At 50.0% G+C, this 14565-nt stretch overlaps 2 protein-coding genes across 6 annotated transcripts; one reads left to right on the top strand and one right to left on the bottom strand.

Moving 5' to 3' along the window:
• Positions 1-4: 4 nt before the first annotated feature.
• PQBP1 (polyglutamine binding protein 1) lies at positions 5-4138 on the bottom strand. 5 transcript variants are annotated; one of them, XM_069462895.1, is made up of 7 exons: positions 3771-4138; positions 3550-3634; positions 1832-1943; positions 1490-1602; positions 1016-1300; positions 731-794; positions 5-219 (listed from the first exon to the last, which is right to left on the bottom strand). In XM_069462895.1, the coding sequence occupies exons 2-7, from the start codon at positions 3614-3616 to the stop codon at positions 63-65; spliced, it is 798 nt and encodes a 265-aa protein (XP_069318996.1). In that variant the 5' UTR covers positions 3617-3634; positions 3771-4138; the 3' UTR covers positions 5-62. The 5 variants fall into 5 exon arrangements, with proteins under 5 accessions (XP_069318996.1, XP_069318997.1, XP_069319000.1 ...); XM_069462896.1 differs by having other exon boundaries at positions 4003-4138; XM_069462899.1 differs by having other exon boundaries at positions 1016-1091; positions 1581-1602; positions 3550-4138.
• Positions 4139-4310: 172 nt separating this feature from the next.
• Positions 4311-8068, top strand: TIMM17B (translocase of inner mitochondrial membrane 17B). The gene is made up of 6 exons (XM_069463429.1): positions 4311-4360; positions 5245-5344; positions 6372-6435; positions 7273-7401; positions 7489-7599; positions 7691-8068. Exons 1-6 carry the CDS (start codon positions 4335-4337, stop codon positions 7777-7779), a joined length of 519 nt encoding a protein of 172 aa, XP_069319530.1. The 5' UTR covers positions 4311-4334; the 3' UTR covers positions 7780-8068.
• Positions 8069-14565: the final 6497 nt, after the last annotated feature.

Below are 14565 nucleotides of genomic sequence, written 5' to 3'. Positions count from 1 at the left end.
CTCATTGACGTAATCACAGAAGCATTTTATTGAAAACCCTAGGCCTGAGGGAGGGCAAAGATTCAGTCTTGCTGCTTGGTTCGGGAGGCCTCAGCGTTGGCCCGGAGCACAGCCCCTGGCGATGGGTAGGGACGCTGCTGGAAGAGGGGCCCAGCTGCTGTTGTGTCAGCACCAGTCTTGGCCTCGTTCCGCTTGGGGAGTCCTGTCGACCACGTGCCCCTGCAGGTGACAGAGTGTCAGGGGGAGGGAATGGGGGACGTGGTTGGTGGCCACCACCCGCCAGGCCTGACTGAGGAATGGGGGAAGGAGACAGGAGGAGAGGCATGGTGTTCGCCTGTGCAGTGAGGAACACAAGGAAAAAGAAGAGCTCTTGGCCAGGCATGGTGGCTCACGCCTATAATCTTAGCACTCTGGGAGGCTGAGGCGGGAGGATCGCTCGAGGTCAGGAGTTTGAGACCAGCCTGAGCAAGAGCGAGACCCCCGTCTCTACTAAAAATAGAAAGAAATTATCTGGCCAACTAAAAATATGTATAGAAAAAATCAGCCGGGCATGGTGGCACATGCCTGTAGTCCTAGCTACTCGGGAGGCTGAGGCAGGATCGCTTAAGCCCAGGAGTTTGAGGTTGCTGTGAGCTAAGCTGATGCCATGGCACTCTAGCCCAGGCAACAGAGTGAGACTTTGTCTCAAAAAAAAAAAAAAAAAAAAAAGAGCTCTTGGGCTGTGGCTTACCGGGGTGCATCCGAGTATGAGCTGGGGTCCATTGGGTCTAACTCTTCATCCTTTCGGCTTGCCACTGTGGAAACAAGTGGCAAGGTGAAGTCTTCAGTCAAGGCACGAGGAGCCCCTGATCACTGACCCAATGCCCCAGGAAGAAATGGAGCCTGTGGCTGCCTTGCACCATAGCACCCCTCTCCCGGCCCACAGCCAGGCACCTGCCTGAGGGAGGGCTTCCTTACATTGTGGGTGCCCTGGCACCTCGCTTGCCTCACTCGAGCTCCAGCCTGCTCTGCTTACCCTTCTTGGTCTTCGGGTAGGGAGCCAGCTCTTCCCGGCGATGGTGGCGCCGTTCTTTGCCCTCTTCCCGGTCTGCCTTGTCATATCCGCGGTCCCGATCCCTTTCCCTGTCCCGCTCTCTCTCTCTGTCCACCTTGTCATAGCCACGCTCTCGATCTCTGTCAGACTTGTCGTGGCCCCGGTCTGACTTGTCGTGGCCACGGTCTGGCTTCTCATGGCCCCTGTCAGACTTGTCATGGCCCCGGTCTGACTTGTCATGGCTGCGGTCCGACTTGTCCTCAGCATCTGGGGATATGAGTCTTGAAATGATCTTCTCCTCCCACCCCAGGACCCAGCAGCCTCTGCCTTCAACAACCTCCCCTGCCTGGGGCTTAGCCTGCCTGGCCTCACCTACCCCTCCCTGATCCACTATATTTGGCCCCTCTCTGAGAACTGCTAGAATCACTCAAGGCACCCTTGGATCTGCCAACTCACCTGCATTACTGCTTCTGAGCTTCTTGGCAGATTTGGTAACGACGAAATTGGGGTCATGTGGAGAGAGCCAGGACACGAGGTCTGTGTCCACATTCCAGTAGTAAGGGAGCCCGCTGTAGGGCAGTGGGAAGGAAGGAGTGTCAGCACAAATATCCTCTTTGTATGCTCAACTCTTGTCTCCCCAGTCTCTGCCTATACCTGCTCCATGTCAGGTCTCCACAGGGAGGATCCCCAGATCTTGTCCCCTGTGTCCCCCATATAGCCCATGGCCAGGGTCAACACAGGAAGGGCAAAGTCAGAAGTCAGCTGCTCCTACTCCCCTGCCTAGGTACCCGGGCTCACCAGGAAGGGTCGAACACCTTGTACCAGCTCGGTGGCAGGCCCTCCAACCGGGTGGCCTCATAGTCCACAGGATCATCATCGTAGTCCTCAGCAATGATCTCTTCCTCCGGTTCTGGCAGAACAAGGCCAGGGGGAGAAGGAGGGTAACAGTTAAGGACCAGGAGAGTTATCCTACAGGGCCTGGACAGACATGCACACTCATATTCACACAAACCACATGTGGAAGACAAGTGTGCATGTGCATATGCACACCAGGAAACATATGAAGTATCTCTCACATTCCAAATCCAACTATATCTGTATTAGGGGATTTACAAAAGAATTTACCTAAATGTGTTGTTTCTGGGTTCAGATGATGAGTTATACTGTTATCCAGACCTGTCTGGTTTCAGAGTTGATAGGGATTCATCAAAAATTTTATCCATATCTATTCAGTTCCTGAGTTCAGATTGTATATGACACTGCATTATCCATATCTATTTAGATAAAATGAATTTGAACAGCAAAGGGTTTATCTGAAAATATGTCCAATCTATTCTGCTTCCACATTTGGTGATTACAGGGTTTCTGAGTCCTGTATATTGAGTAGCAAGAGTTTGGATGGCAAGGGATTTATCCAAACATTGCTCTGAATCCATTCAGTTCCTGAGGCCTGACACATAGTAAGCCTACAACAGATGTCAGTCACTATCAGTGGAATAAAAGAGGTGTAGACATCAGCTCAGTGTCTGGCCCTCAGTAGGCCGACAGCAGATATCAGCTGTGGGTATAATTAAGGCAATGCATATGCCAGCAACAGTATAGTGCCTGTCACACAGTAGGCATCAAATAAATGGCAGCTATAATCATCAGTATTATTATTTTTTTTTTTTTTTGAGACAGAGTCTCTCTCTGTTGTCCAGGCTAGAGTGCCGTGGAGTCAGCCTAAGCTCACAGCAACCTCAAACTCCTGGGTTCAAGCAATCCTACTGCCTCAGCCTCCCGAGTAGCTGGGACTACAGGCAGGCGCCACCATGCCTGGCTAATTTTTTCTATATATTTTTAGTTGTCCAGCTAATTTCTTTCTATTTTTTTAGTAGAGACGGGGGTCTTGCTCTTGCTCAGGCTGGTCTCAAACTCCTGACCTCAAATGATCCGCCCACCTCGGCCTCCCAGAGTGCTAGGATTACAGGCGTGAGCCACCGCGCCCGGCTGATCCTATCATTTTATATTGTTAACCATAATGTGTATGGCAGGCACTTAGTAAGCCCAAAATACATGTCAGCTATTGATATGGAAAACGATAAGGTATATGTTACCACTATAATGCCTGTCGCCACAGTATCTATTATACTGATAATATGTATTTCAAAATGGCAACATCCTGCCTGTACTTAGCACATAGGAAACTGCAGTAGATGTCAGCTATCCTTCCTATTAGATGCTATGTAATCACCCCCATGGAATGAACCTGGCATACAGTAGGCCCAAAATAGGCATCAGCTGTCAATATTGTTAAGGATGAACTACCTATCCCCTCATCCCCCTGTGCCCCTTACACAGTGCTTGGCACACTGTAGGGATGGATGTCAGGAGTCCATATTGTTAACAATGAAATGTCCACCACCCGACTGCTTGGTGCACAGTAGGCCCATGCTAGGTATCAAGCATCAGTATCAAGCACAAAGTGCCTGTCAAGCCTGGCACATGGTAGGGCCATCTGCTCTTAGCTGTCTCACCAGGCTCTAGATGTTTGAGGATGCCTCTTTTGGCCAAGCGGGTCTGCAGTGCAACGGGCAGCGGCATAGTTGGTAGCAGACAGACCTAGGGATTGACAGACAGACGGAATGAAAACCAGCTCAGATGAGGATCCTGTAACCCAGCGCCTTCTCCCAGCAAGTACTCATCTGACCCCACCTATCCAACTGCACCAGTAGCTGGGCGGATGGAACATACGCACTAAAAGATGGAAAACATAGGTGGCAATATCATCAAAACTCACCAACCGCCTCTGGAGACCTGGTGCACCAGGACTCAGTTCCTCACCCAGGCCCAGGCTCCGCCCATTGCCGACGGGGCCAAACGCGGCTCCCCCGCGCCCTAGAAATGGGCTCACCCAGTGTCCTCCAAAGACTACCAACAGGGAGGAACCAAAGCGCTGGGATGGGGGAGTGGAGCCCACCCAGCATTACCAATCAGTCGTGGAGGTAATGGAAGGCTGTCAGACTGGCCGCCACTCTCTTATCGCCGCTAAGGTCGCCAGAACCACACGATTTCTTTTCTCAAAGCACAGAATGAGGTCCTCTCTCCTCGAGCCTAGAAGTAACAGGGCGACACTCAGGCTGCAGTGATCACGTGATGCAAGCCTGGGTGGCCAATGAGAGTGCGTCTTTGGCCGGACGGTAACGAAGCTACCCAATCATTGTCCTGGAATTGGTGGAAAGCTCGAACGCCTGTGTGCGCTTACACGGGGGGCGTGGCCTGGCTGACGTTGGGCCTGACTGCGCGGGCAGACGCCGGCGCCATGGAGGAGTACGCTCGGGAGCCTTGGTACGGCTATGGGCACAGACCTCGGGACTGTTTGGCTGCGGCGCCAAAGCCAGCCGGTGGGAGGCGGGCGGGGAGGCACCTGCCACACAGTGCCACGTCTTAGACTCGGGGGACTCTTAGAAACTTATTTCCTTCCGCTCCCCCCACTTGGTTCCTCCCACTCGGGCTCCGTTAAGAGGGGCCAAAACTGTTTGCCTAGAGAAGGTGTGGTACAGGACGAACCCCGCCACATTTCCCCTGACTTTCTATCTCCTAGTCCCTCCTTGTTAACGAAGAGAAACGCTGGTCGAATCCATTCCGGCCAGGGGGTGGTGTGGCGTTGAACGGAAATCCCCAGGCTTACCACGCGTGGTTTTTCCCATGTCGCTTTTGTTGGTGGGGGCGGGGCGCGGATAAACCGTTTGAGGGCAAGGAGGGGGTGGTGGGTCCTCCCCACGATCTGCTCTTGGTTTTTCCCAGTTGCGCCAGATCTAAAATGGGGAAAGGGCCGGGACTTGGTTGGACTTGACCCTTGGAGAAGGGGTCCAACCCCGTCCTGCTTTAATAACAGTACTGGCCAGTTAACACTTCTGTAGTGCTTATAGAAACGTGTCAGTTCTTTGCTTGTATATTCATTTCATCTTTGATAGTAGTAAAGCAGGTGGCTGATTCCTTGGTTGGCTGTGAAGGGGAGGGGGTGGACAAGGGCAAATTTTTCCCCCCTTTGCACCATTTCTCATTTTAATGAGGGGGAAAAAAGAGACTGGACTAGGTCGCTGTTATCTGAAGTGTTTCTTCCCACGCATGAACTTGCCATCCGGGTGACTTAGTTTCTCCCATTTGGAAAGAGTCCATGTGAGGTGAGGGGGCTCACATTAACCCCATCCTTCCCTTCCTGCTTGCAGCCCATGGCGAATTGTGGATGATTGTGGTGGAGCCTTCACTATGGGTGTCATTGGTGGCGGAGTCTTCCAGGCCATCAAGGGCTTCCGCAATGCCCCAGTTGTGAGTCCTGCTTTCCTCCGGGTGGTACGGGGGTCAGCTGTCTTGCCCACATGGGATACTGCTCTGCAAACTGCTTGGAGCTGGCAGTCACATGCACTTATTCATTCTGGTGCTTGCCCACCTACTATGTGCCAGGCCTGGCTCCTGCATCTGGGGTTTGGGGGAAATTGCAAACATGGCCTCTGTTTCCCACCCCCCTACACACACACCCAACTGGGGTTTCTCTGTGGAAATGCTGTGCTGTCAAAACAGTCATCACCAAATCTTAAATATGTGTGCAAAGTCAGACAGATTTTATCTAGAGGCAGATTCTAGCTCAGAAACATAGATAGAGGGAAGTTACAGGAGTTTAAGTGGCAGAGGGAGGACAGCCTTAAAGTTTGAGAAAATCCTTTTAATTTAACATAACCAACTCTGTCTCTTTCTCTGACCACCCCTCCTCCCCAGAAGATCCCATCAAATGTCATGGCTTTAAATGCCATCCATGTGCCAAGGTCTCTGCAATTTACATATGTATCCCTGTCTCTTCCCTTGACTCCTGGAACTCTTCTTTCCTAGATCTTTGCCCAAGTTTCTCATTTTCAAGGTTTTAGCACAAATGCCCCCTCCTCCAAGAGGCCTTTCCTGACTCCTCAGCCACAATCATATCTCTTCATCCTATCTTCTCTAGAGTGCATATTGCTGTCTGAAACTATCTTGTTTATCTTACCCTTGCTCATGATCTGTCTCTCCCACTATAAGTGAGCTCTGAGAGGGCAAGGACCAGATCTACCTTGTCCACTGCTGTATCCCTGCATAAAGCATGGTGCCTGGCATATAGTAAGTGCTCATTAATCATTGAATGAATGAATGAATTAGAACTTCTCAACCCAGCTCTGAAAATACCCATGTTGGGGTGCTCTCCAGACCTCTAGTTCTTGGCTGCTTCTCCACATCTATACCATGATACCCCTAACAGATCTCCCATCTCCTTCCTTCTCTAAAAAGCTGGAAACCCTTCCTTGACTCCCTTCCTTACTTTTCCCAGGGAATTCGGCACCGGCTGAGAGGTAGTGTCAATGCTGTGAGGATCCGAGCCCCCCAGATTGGAGGTGAGAGAAGCTTGGGGAGATATAGGAGATGTGATGGCAAAGTTGGGGGTGGTTGATCCTTTGGTTCTAGACTGCAAGTTGGGCATCCAGATTCTAGCCCCAAATCTGCCTGGGACTTCCCAGGGGGGGTGACATTTTCCAACAATTTAATATGGAAGGGTAAGAATGTAGATTCTCCAGTTTAGATCCAGGTCCTGGCTCTTCCCTGCTTGGTAACCTTGGGCTAGTGGCTTAATCTCTCTGAACCTCATCTGTAACTCTGTAACCTGGCGGTAATGATAACAGTAACCACCTCATCAGTAATTTTGTAGTTTATGTAACTTACGTATTACTAAGTACTGGTTGCTATGCTAAACACTTTAATACTGTAACTCATTTAAAATTGCAGAAGTCAAATAACATACAGTACCTCGAACAGGTCCTGGCACACAGTAAGCCCTCAGTAAACATTTTAACTATCATTAACTGGCTTTCCTAAACCTGTTTCCTTCTCCCTGAAACCAAGATCAGAATTCCAACTCTATGTGGTGATTTATGAAGATCAAAGTTGCTCTGTTAAAAGCCATATAAAGATAAAATCTGCTTGTAAACACTTGTCAACTCTCTATGAAGGTAAAGGGAATGTCGTTGTTGATTCTAGTCTGCTTGAAGCAGGAGCTACCACAGGATGGGGACGGACAGGGAATATTCCCTGGGAGTTTGCTGTCCTGCTGTTGTATCTGGGTTTTTCTTCCCTGTTCTTGGCCAGAGCATTCAAGCCTTGGAAGCCCCTAGACCCTGAGATGTGGATTTTTAGGATTTCCCAGGAACACTAATTGGGCCTTGGTCTCCCTACAGGGAGTTTTGCAGTGTGGGGGGGGCTGTTCTCGACCATCGACTGTGGCCTGGTGCGGCTGCGGGGCAAGGAGGATCCCTGGAACTCCATCACCAGTGGAGCATTGACCGGGGCTGTGCTGGCTGCCCGCAGTGAGTGACCCCTGCCCTTGTCCCCAACCCCTTCCACCCTGTTCTGCCTGCCCTCACCTCTGTCTCTCTGCCCCTTCACTCCTCCAGGTGGCCCATTGGCCATGATGGGCTCAGCGATGATGGGGGGCATCTTGTTGGCCCTCATCGAAGGTGTTGGCATCCTCCTCACTCGCTACACAGCCCAGCAGTTCCGAAATGGTAAGTACCTGGTGGGCGATGGTCAGGGACAGGTGGGAAGTGCTCTGCCTAGCCTCCTCCGCCCATCCTCACCTGATTCTCCCTTCTCCAGCACCCCCGTTCCTGGAGGATCCCAGCCAGCTAACCCCTAAGGAGGGTAGCCCAGCCTCAGGCTATCCCAGCTATCAGCAATACCACTGAAGAAGCCACCGCCTGCCACCGCCACCATGGGAGCTGCTCCTCACTTCCCTCCCCACTGATCTACCTCGAAGGGAGGGCTGGCTCCCAGTTAGCCCTGGGACCCTCCAGAGAGGGCTTCTACTGTGCTCCCTTGTCCCAGGGTGGGGGTGGGGCACCCCAGCTGCCCTGACAGATGGGTCCCCTTTTTCCTCTCTCAGGGCACCCCAGCCCCACACTTACATGTAACAAGCTCTCACCCCAGCTCCTTTGTGTGGCACCCTGATGAGTATTTAAAGCCAGTTTTGAAATGTCTGTGTATGGACTCCTTGAGCTGCCCATGGGGACTCCTCTTCAGGATAAGGGACAGAACCCTCTGCAGGGACTCGAAAGCCCTAGGACTTGGAGTCTCACAGCAAGTGGGCTTTAGTAACTATCTGTGGAATGAATGAGCAGGAAGGGAGAATGAATGAATATATGAATAAGGGTATGTGGGGCCAAGTGATGCATCATAAGCAGACAGAGGAACAGACTTGGGAAAGAAGTGAGTGAACACCCGATTGCTGGGGTGGGGGTGGTCCTGCATGTTGCACCCCTGACCTTCATACATGCACACCAATACCCTGACCCCTCCTCCACAAGCCCCCATCGCCAAGGCTGGGAAATCTGACCTCACAAGGAGCCCTTTCTTTCTGGATACTTGTTAGTGCATTTGTGAAGATTATCCCCCAACATGTGGCCTCACTATGGACCTGGGATGGAAGATAGGGGTCAGGGAGACCCAGGGTCCCCAAAGAAGGTGCCCTGTGTCAGTCTCCCCTTCTGTCACAGAGACACCTTTCTGCTCTCGTATGTTCAGTGTCGTCAGATTTTTTTAAGGACAGCCACAAAATAACCAGAAGTGAGTTTTCATTTTAGGGTAGGGGAGTTACAGGATTTTTCTGGATGGAAATCAGCTCCAAATGCTGTCACTTCTGTGCAGACCTCTACATGCGTGGGGCAAACATTGTCTCCCCTGAGGTGCAAATGCCACAGGGAGACACAAAAGCTATCTGAAGAGTCAATGGTTTCCTCTGCAAATTGGTCCAGTGGCAAATGGCCTCATGGGAGACATAAAAGTTGTCCCTTTCACACAAGCCATTGCAAACAGGTGGAAATGCCTACCCATTCTCCTGTATAAAACTGGTCCATGGGGATACAAAGGCTGAGTCCCTGGGCCTCTCAAGGCCTGGGGATCCTCAGAGTGATGACAACTGCAACACCTCCTGCTTGAGCCACTCAGTACCAGGCATTGCGAGGCCACTTGACCAAGGGCCTGGGGAGAGCAGAGCAGAGGCAAGGCCGGGGCCTGGAACCTTGCCTCCACGGGCACTCCAGCAGCAGCACCAGGCACGCCTCTGGGGCCGGGGCTCCAGTCAGACCCACGTAATCTCAGGTCCAATGCCCCCTTTGGTCCCGCCCCTTCTGGGTCCTTCAGCTGCTCCTGCCCCTCCAGGGCCTCATCCCCCCTGTATCTCCAGGTCTCGCCAGGCTGCTATCAAGCGCCTGCGACTAATTCCTCCAGACTTTTCCCTTCCGGGAGTCCGCAGACCCCGCCCCCTAAGGCCCGCCCTAGGCTGCTGCAGGCCCCGCCGCCTCCGTACGGCGACTCGGGCTTATAGGAGGTGCAGTCTCCACGGTCTCTTCCTGGTCCCCTCCAAATGGGCTCCGCCCCTACAGGCCCCTTACTGCGGACAGGTTCCCGGCCCTTAGCAGCCTCTACCTGTTCCCATATTCAGGCCCCGCTCCCAGGTCCAGCCAAACACCTGGGCGCTCCACCCACTTGTCGCACCCCTGGGATCACATTCACATTCCCAGGTGCAGAGGGCGGCCAGACCTACGGGGCCTTGGATCGGTTCTGGGCGCCCTCCACCCAGGTGTCTGGACTGCTCTGGCTCCTCTGTGCGCTGGCTGGGGCGGGGCGGGGCGGGGCTCGGGGTGGGATGCTTCTTTTCCCAGAAGAAGAGAATGCGGCTTGCACTCTCTGTTGTTTCGACGGGGAGGGACTACAGGGACCAAAGGAAGGTGGGAGATGGAGAGAGAAAGAGAGTGAGAGAAACGACGATGATGAGACGAACAAGGAGAGAGGGACGAAGAGACATGCACATAGGGAGATAGATGGAGAGGTAGAGAGAGAGAGATGGAGGCAGAGAGAGGCAAGAGATAAATGAAAGGAAACAGAGACAAGGAGAAAGGGCAGAGACAGTAAGAGAAATACACGAACCCGTATGAGGGTCAGAAATGCAGGTAGGGAGAGGGAAGGTATTGGGCATCAGAGCAGGCAAACGTGGGAGAAAACTCGAGGAGAGGGTAGAGGAGCTGGGTTCAGGGGCTAGACCCACAGGGAGCTGTCAGGCCCCGGTCCGCCCACCCTCTGCCTGCGAGGCCACAGGGAGGCATACAGCTGCCTGGTCTGCCCCCTCTTTCTCTCTCCAGCTCTGATTTAATCCCATCTACTTCTAGCAAGAATTTCCCTCAGGTTCTTCCTCCTGTCCTCTTCCTACTTCCTCCCTGCCTTAGCCCCATCTTTGCCTCTGTCTTGATCTGTCTCTCAGCCCTCCTCCCCCATTTTTCTGCTTTGGTCTCCCTGACTGGTGGCTCTCACACTGTGACCCTCGAGGACCCTGGGTTTGCCACCCACTTCTCTGCATGGGGAGAAAGTATTTGGTGGGGGAGCGGGGTTAAGGAGGTGGACAGAATCAGGGAAGAGCAAGGGGGTCCAGCCCCAACAATGGGGTGGGGCCACCTTGCCCACTTCCTCAGGAAGAGACCCTGAGAGGCCAGAGAGAGAGAGAGAGAGAGAGAGAATGGGAAGGATAGGGAGAAAGACGCAGATGGCAAGAGAAAGAGAAGGAGGAGTTTACAGCGAGACCAAAGGAGAGACAGATAGAAAGATATCAAGAAAGAGACAAAACAGAACAGCAAGTGAAAAAAACAGGAAAAAGAGAAACAGAGAATTAAAGTGAGGAGATAGAAACAGATTGAGAGAGACAGAGACAGCAGGGCAAAAACAATAGGGACAGAGACAGTCAGATGAGACAGAGAAGGTAAGAAAGAAGGGAGAGAGTCACAGCAGAGAGAGAGAGAATTTGGCACACACCTTACCTTGAGTCTGGGGGTTGCTGATCTGAGAGTTCATGTTTCCTCTGTTCTCTTAGTGGCACTTGGAGAACAGCAGACATGCAGCGCAGCTCTGACCCCTCCACACACACCCTCCTGCCACCTGGGGACAGACCTTTAGAGATCAGTGCTTTGATCTTGACAACTGGGAACCATCTCAACAGGCTCAGTTAGAGCCAACCAACTGGGCTGACAATGGGGACCATCTCTGGGAAATCTGCAGTGTCATCAAATTACCTGCATGTTGAAGAAGAGGAATGTGCCAAGGATCACCTCTGAGGTGAAAGACTGACCCTCTTTCCTGTCCTCATTTACACTCGAGGAAACTAAAGCACAAAGAAGTTAAGCAACTTGCCCATGGCTATCCTGCCTGAAAGTGGCAAGGCTGGGAGTTAAATCTGTATTTATAGTGCTTGAAGTTTCAGAGATGTCATTTACAATGTCATTTCCAGGACAACATATTCACAATCATAATTATAGGTGTCATTTGAAAGTTTTAACAGGCCTTAACAACAATTTCTTTTTTTTTGAAACAGAGTCTCACTTTGTTTCCCAGGCTAGAGTGAGTGCCGTGGCGTCAGCTTAGCTCACAGCAACCTCAGACTCCTCGGCTTAAGCGATCCTCCTGTCTCAGCCTCCCGAGTAGCTGGGACTATAGGCATGCGCCACTATGCCTGGCTAATTTTTCTATATATATTTTTAGTTGTCCGTATAATTTCTTACTATTTTTAGTAGAGACGGGGTCTCGCTCTTGCTCAGGCTGGTCTTGAACTCCTGACCTTGAGCGATCCACCCGCCTCGGCCTCCCAGAGTGCTAGGATTACAGGCGTGAGCCACCTCGCCCGGCAACAACAATTTCTAAACCTCCTTTGTTAAAGTAATATTTTCAAGGACAGACTTATCTCTTTTTTTTTTTTTGCTTTTGTTATTATTTTTAGTTGACAGATAATTGTACATATTTATGGGTTACAGTGTGATATTTTGATAAGTGTATACAATATGTAATAATCAAGTCAAGGTAATGAGCATATCTGTCACCTCAAACATTTATCATTTCTTTGTGTTGAGAACATTCAAAATTCACTCTTCTAGCTATTTGAGAATATACAATAAATTGTTCTTTTTTTTTTTTTTTTTTTTTGGAGACAGAGTCTTACTCTGTTGCCCGGGCTAGAGTGCTGTAGCATCAGCCTAGCTCACAGCAACCTCAAACTCCTGGGCTCAAGCGATCCTCCTGCCTCAGCCTCCCGAGTAGCTGGGACTTCAGGCATGTGCCACCATGCCCGGCTAATTTTTTCTGTATATTTTTAGTTGTCCAGCTAATTTCTTTCTGTTTTTAGTAGAGACAGGGTCTCGATCTTGCTCAGGCTGGTCTTGAACTCCTGACCTGGAGCAATCCTCCCACCTTGGCCTCCCAGAGTGCTAGAATTACAGGCGTGAGCCACTGCACCCGGCCCATAAATTGTTCTTAATTATGGCCACACCATACTACCATAGAACACCAAAACTTATTCCTCCCATCTAGCTTGCAGAATCGAATCTCTCCCTCCCTAGGCAAAGGAATCTTAGATTCCTTTAGTTAATTATAAAGACAATCATTATTAAGGCTAGCCTCTGAAATTTTATTAGGTGAACATTAGACAGAAAAAATAATTAGACCTATGGAGCTAAAATTTTATTGCAAAATACAAAAGATAGGACTAAAGAGGATTTTTAAAATTAAATTTCAGTGAAATAATGAGCATATTGTGTTTTCCTTCTACAAAATGAAATAATTCCTTTAGGATCTGCCCCCACCTAACCCCATTTACTTAGTAATTTCAGTTCACACAGGCTGTCTGCACATCCCTCGTTTCCCCAGGCTGGAGTGTAACTTCTGTGTTTAGGCTATGAGGAAAATGGGCTGTCCTTGGAGGTCATTTGTTCACACAGGCATCTTCTGAGGTGTGCGAGGTTCTGTGTGGTCCTCAGGTGCTGACCGATGTATTATGCTCCTGCTTTATCCCTCAAAGCAACTGTAAAGAACCTCCAGGCCTAACTCCCAGTCTCTTGGTTAAACCTGTATTCCCAGCCAGGCACGGGGGCTCACGCCTGTAATCCTAGCTCTCTGGGAGGCCGAGGCGGGATGATCACTCGAGGGCAGGAGTTCGAGACCAGCCTGAGCAAGAGCGAGACCCCTGTCTCTACCAAAAAATAGAAAGAAATTATCTGGACAACTAAAAATATATAGAAAAAATTAGCTGGGCATGGTGGCGCATGCCTGTAGTCCCAGCTACTTGGGAGGCTGAGGCAGGAGGATCACATGAGCCCAGGAGTTTGAGGTTGCTGTGAGCTAGGCTGACACCATGGCACTCTAGCCCAGGCAAGAGAGTGAGACTCTGTCTCAAAAAAAAAAAAAAAAAAAAAAATTCTGTATTCTCTGGAGCCATAGGAAATGCTTGCTTGCTCTCCCCAGCCACAATAGGAGCTTGATGGTTTTGTTATGCCCATCTGCCTAGACCAACATGCAGATATGTCTCCTCACACACAGACAGTCAGGGCTTGTGGTGGCTCCGGCCTGTAATCCCAGCGCTTTGGGAGACTGAGGCAGGAGGATCACTTGAGGCCATCCCATTCATTTAAAATTTCCATTTAAATTTCTACTCTTATCTGTAGCTGATCTGGGCACAACAGTTTTGGCACCCATCAAGTGGAAAGTTTGCTCAACTTCAGTTTTTTAGTCAGAATTGTGTAAGCTGAACCAGTTGAGATATCTATATTGTTGGCTATTTTTTCTGCTGTTAATCATTAGTCCTCTTCAATCAGGGCACAAACAAGATTAATTTTTTCCTCGAAAATCGATGTGGATGGCCTGCCGTTGTGGGATTCATCTTTGACATCATCATGTCACTTTTTAAAACAAGGTATTCATTTGTAAACTGCTGATTTCGTTGGGGCATTGTCAACTCAAGGTAGACTAAAGACTTAAACATAAGACCTGAAACTGGCTGGACATCATGGTTCACGCCTGTAATCCTGCACTTTTGGAGGCCGAGGTGGGAGGATTGCTTGAGGTCAGGAGTTTGAGACCAGCCTGAGCAGGAGCGAGACCCTGTCTCTAAAAAAATAGAAAGAAATAGCCAGATGTGGTGGCGCACACCTGCAGTTCCACCTACTCAGGAAGCTGAAGCAGGAGGATCGCTTGAGCCCAGGAGTTTGAGGTTGCAGTAAGCTATGATCATGCCACTGCACTTTAGCCTGGACAAACAGAGTGAGAGCCTGTCAAAAAAAAAAAAAAAAAAAAAGACCTGAAACTATAAAACCACTAGGAAAAAACAGGGAAAATAGTTCGGGACATTGGTCTAGGCAGAGATTTTATGGCTAAGGCCTCAAAAGCACAGACAACTAAAACACAAATATACAAATGTAACTATGTTAAACTAAAAGGCTTCTGCACAACAAAGGAAATAATCAACAGAATAAAGAGACAACCTATTGAATGGGAGAATATATTTTCAAACTATTCATCTGACAAGGTACTAATATGCAGAACATACAAGAAACTCAACAATAAAAAAAAAAAACCCAAATAATCCAATTAAAAAGTGGGCAAAAGACATGAATAGACAATTCTCAAAAGAAGGCATACAAATGACCAACATATGAAAAAAT

Source organism: Eulemur rufifrons, chromosome 30, assembly GCF_041146395.1.
Source record: "Eulemur rufifrons isolate Redbay chromosome 30, OSU_ERuf_1, whole genome shotgun sequence".
Lineage (NCBI taxonomy): Eukaryota > Metazoa > Chordata > Mammalia > Primates > Lemuridae > Eulemur > Eulemur rufifrons.
The sequence above is the reverse complement of the archived record's forward strand: the minus strand, read 5'-3'. Positions and strand labels throughout refer to the sequence as shown.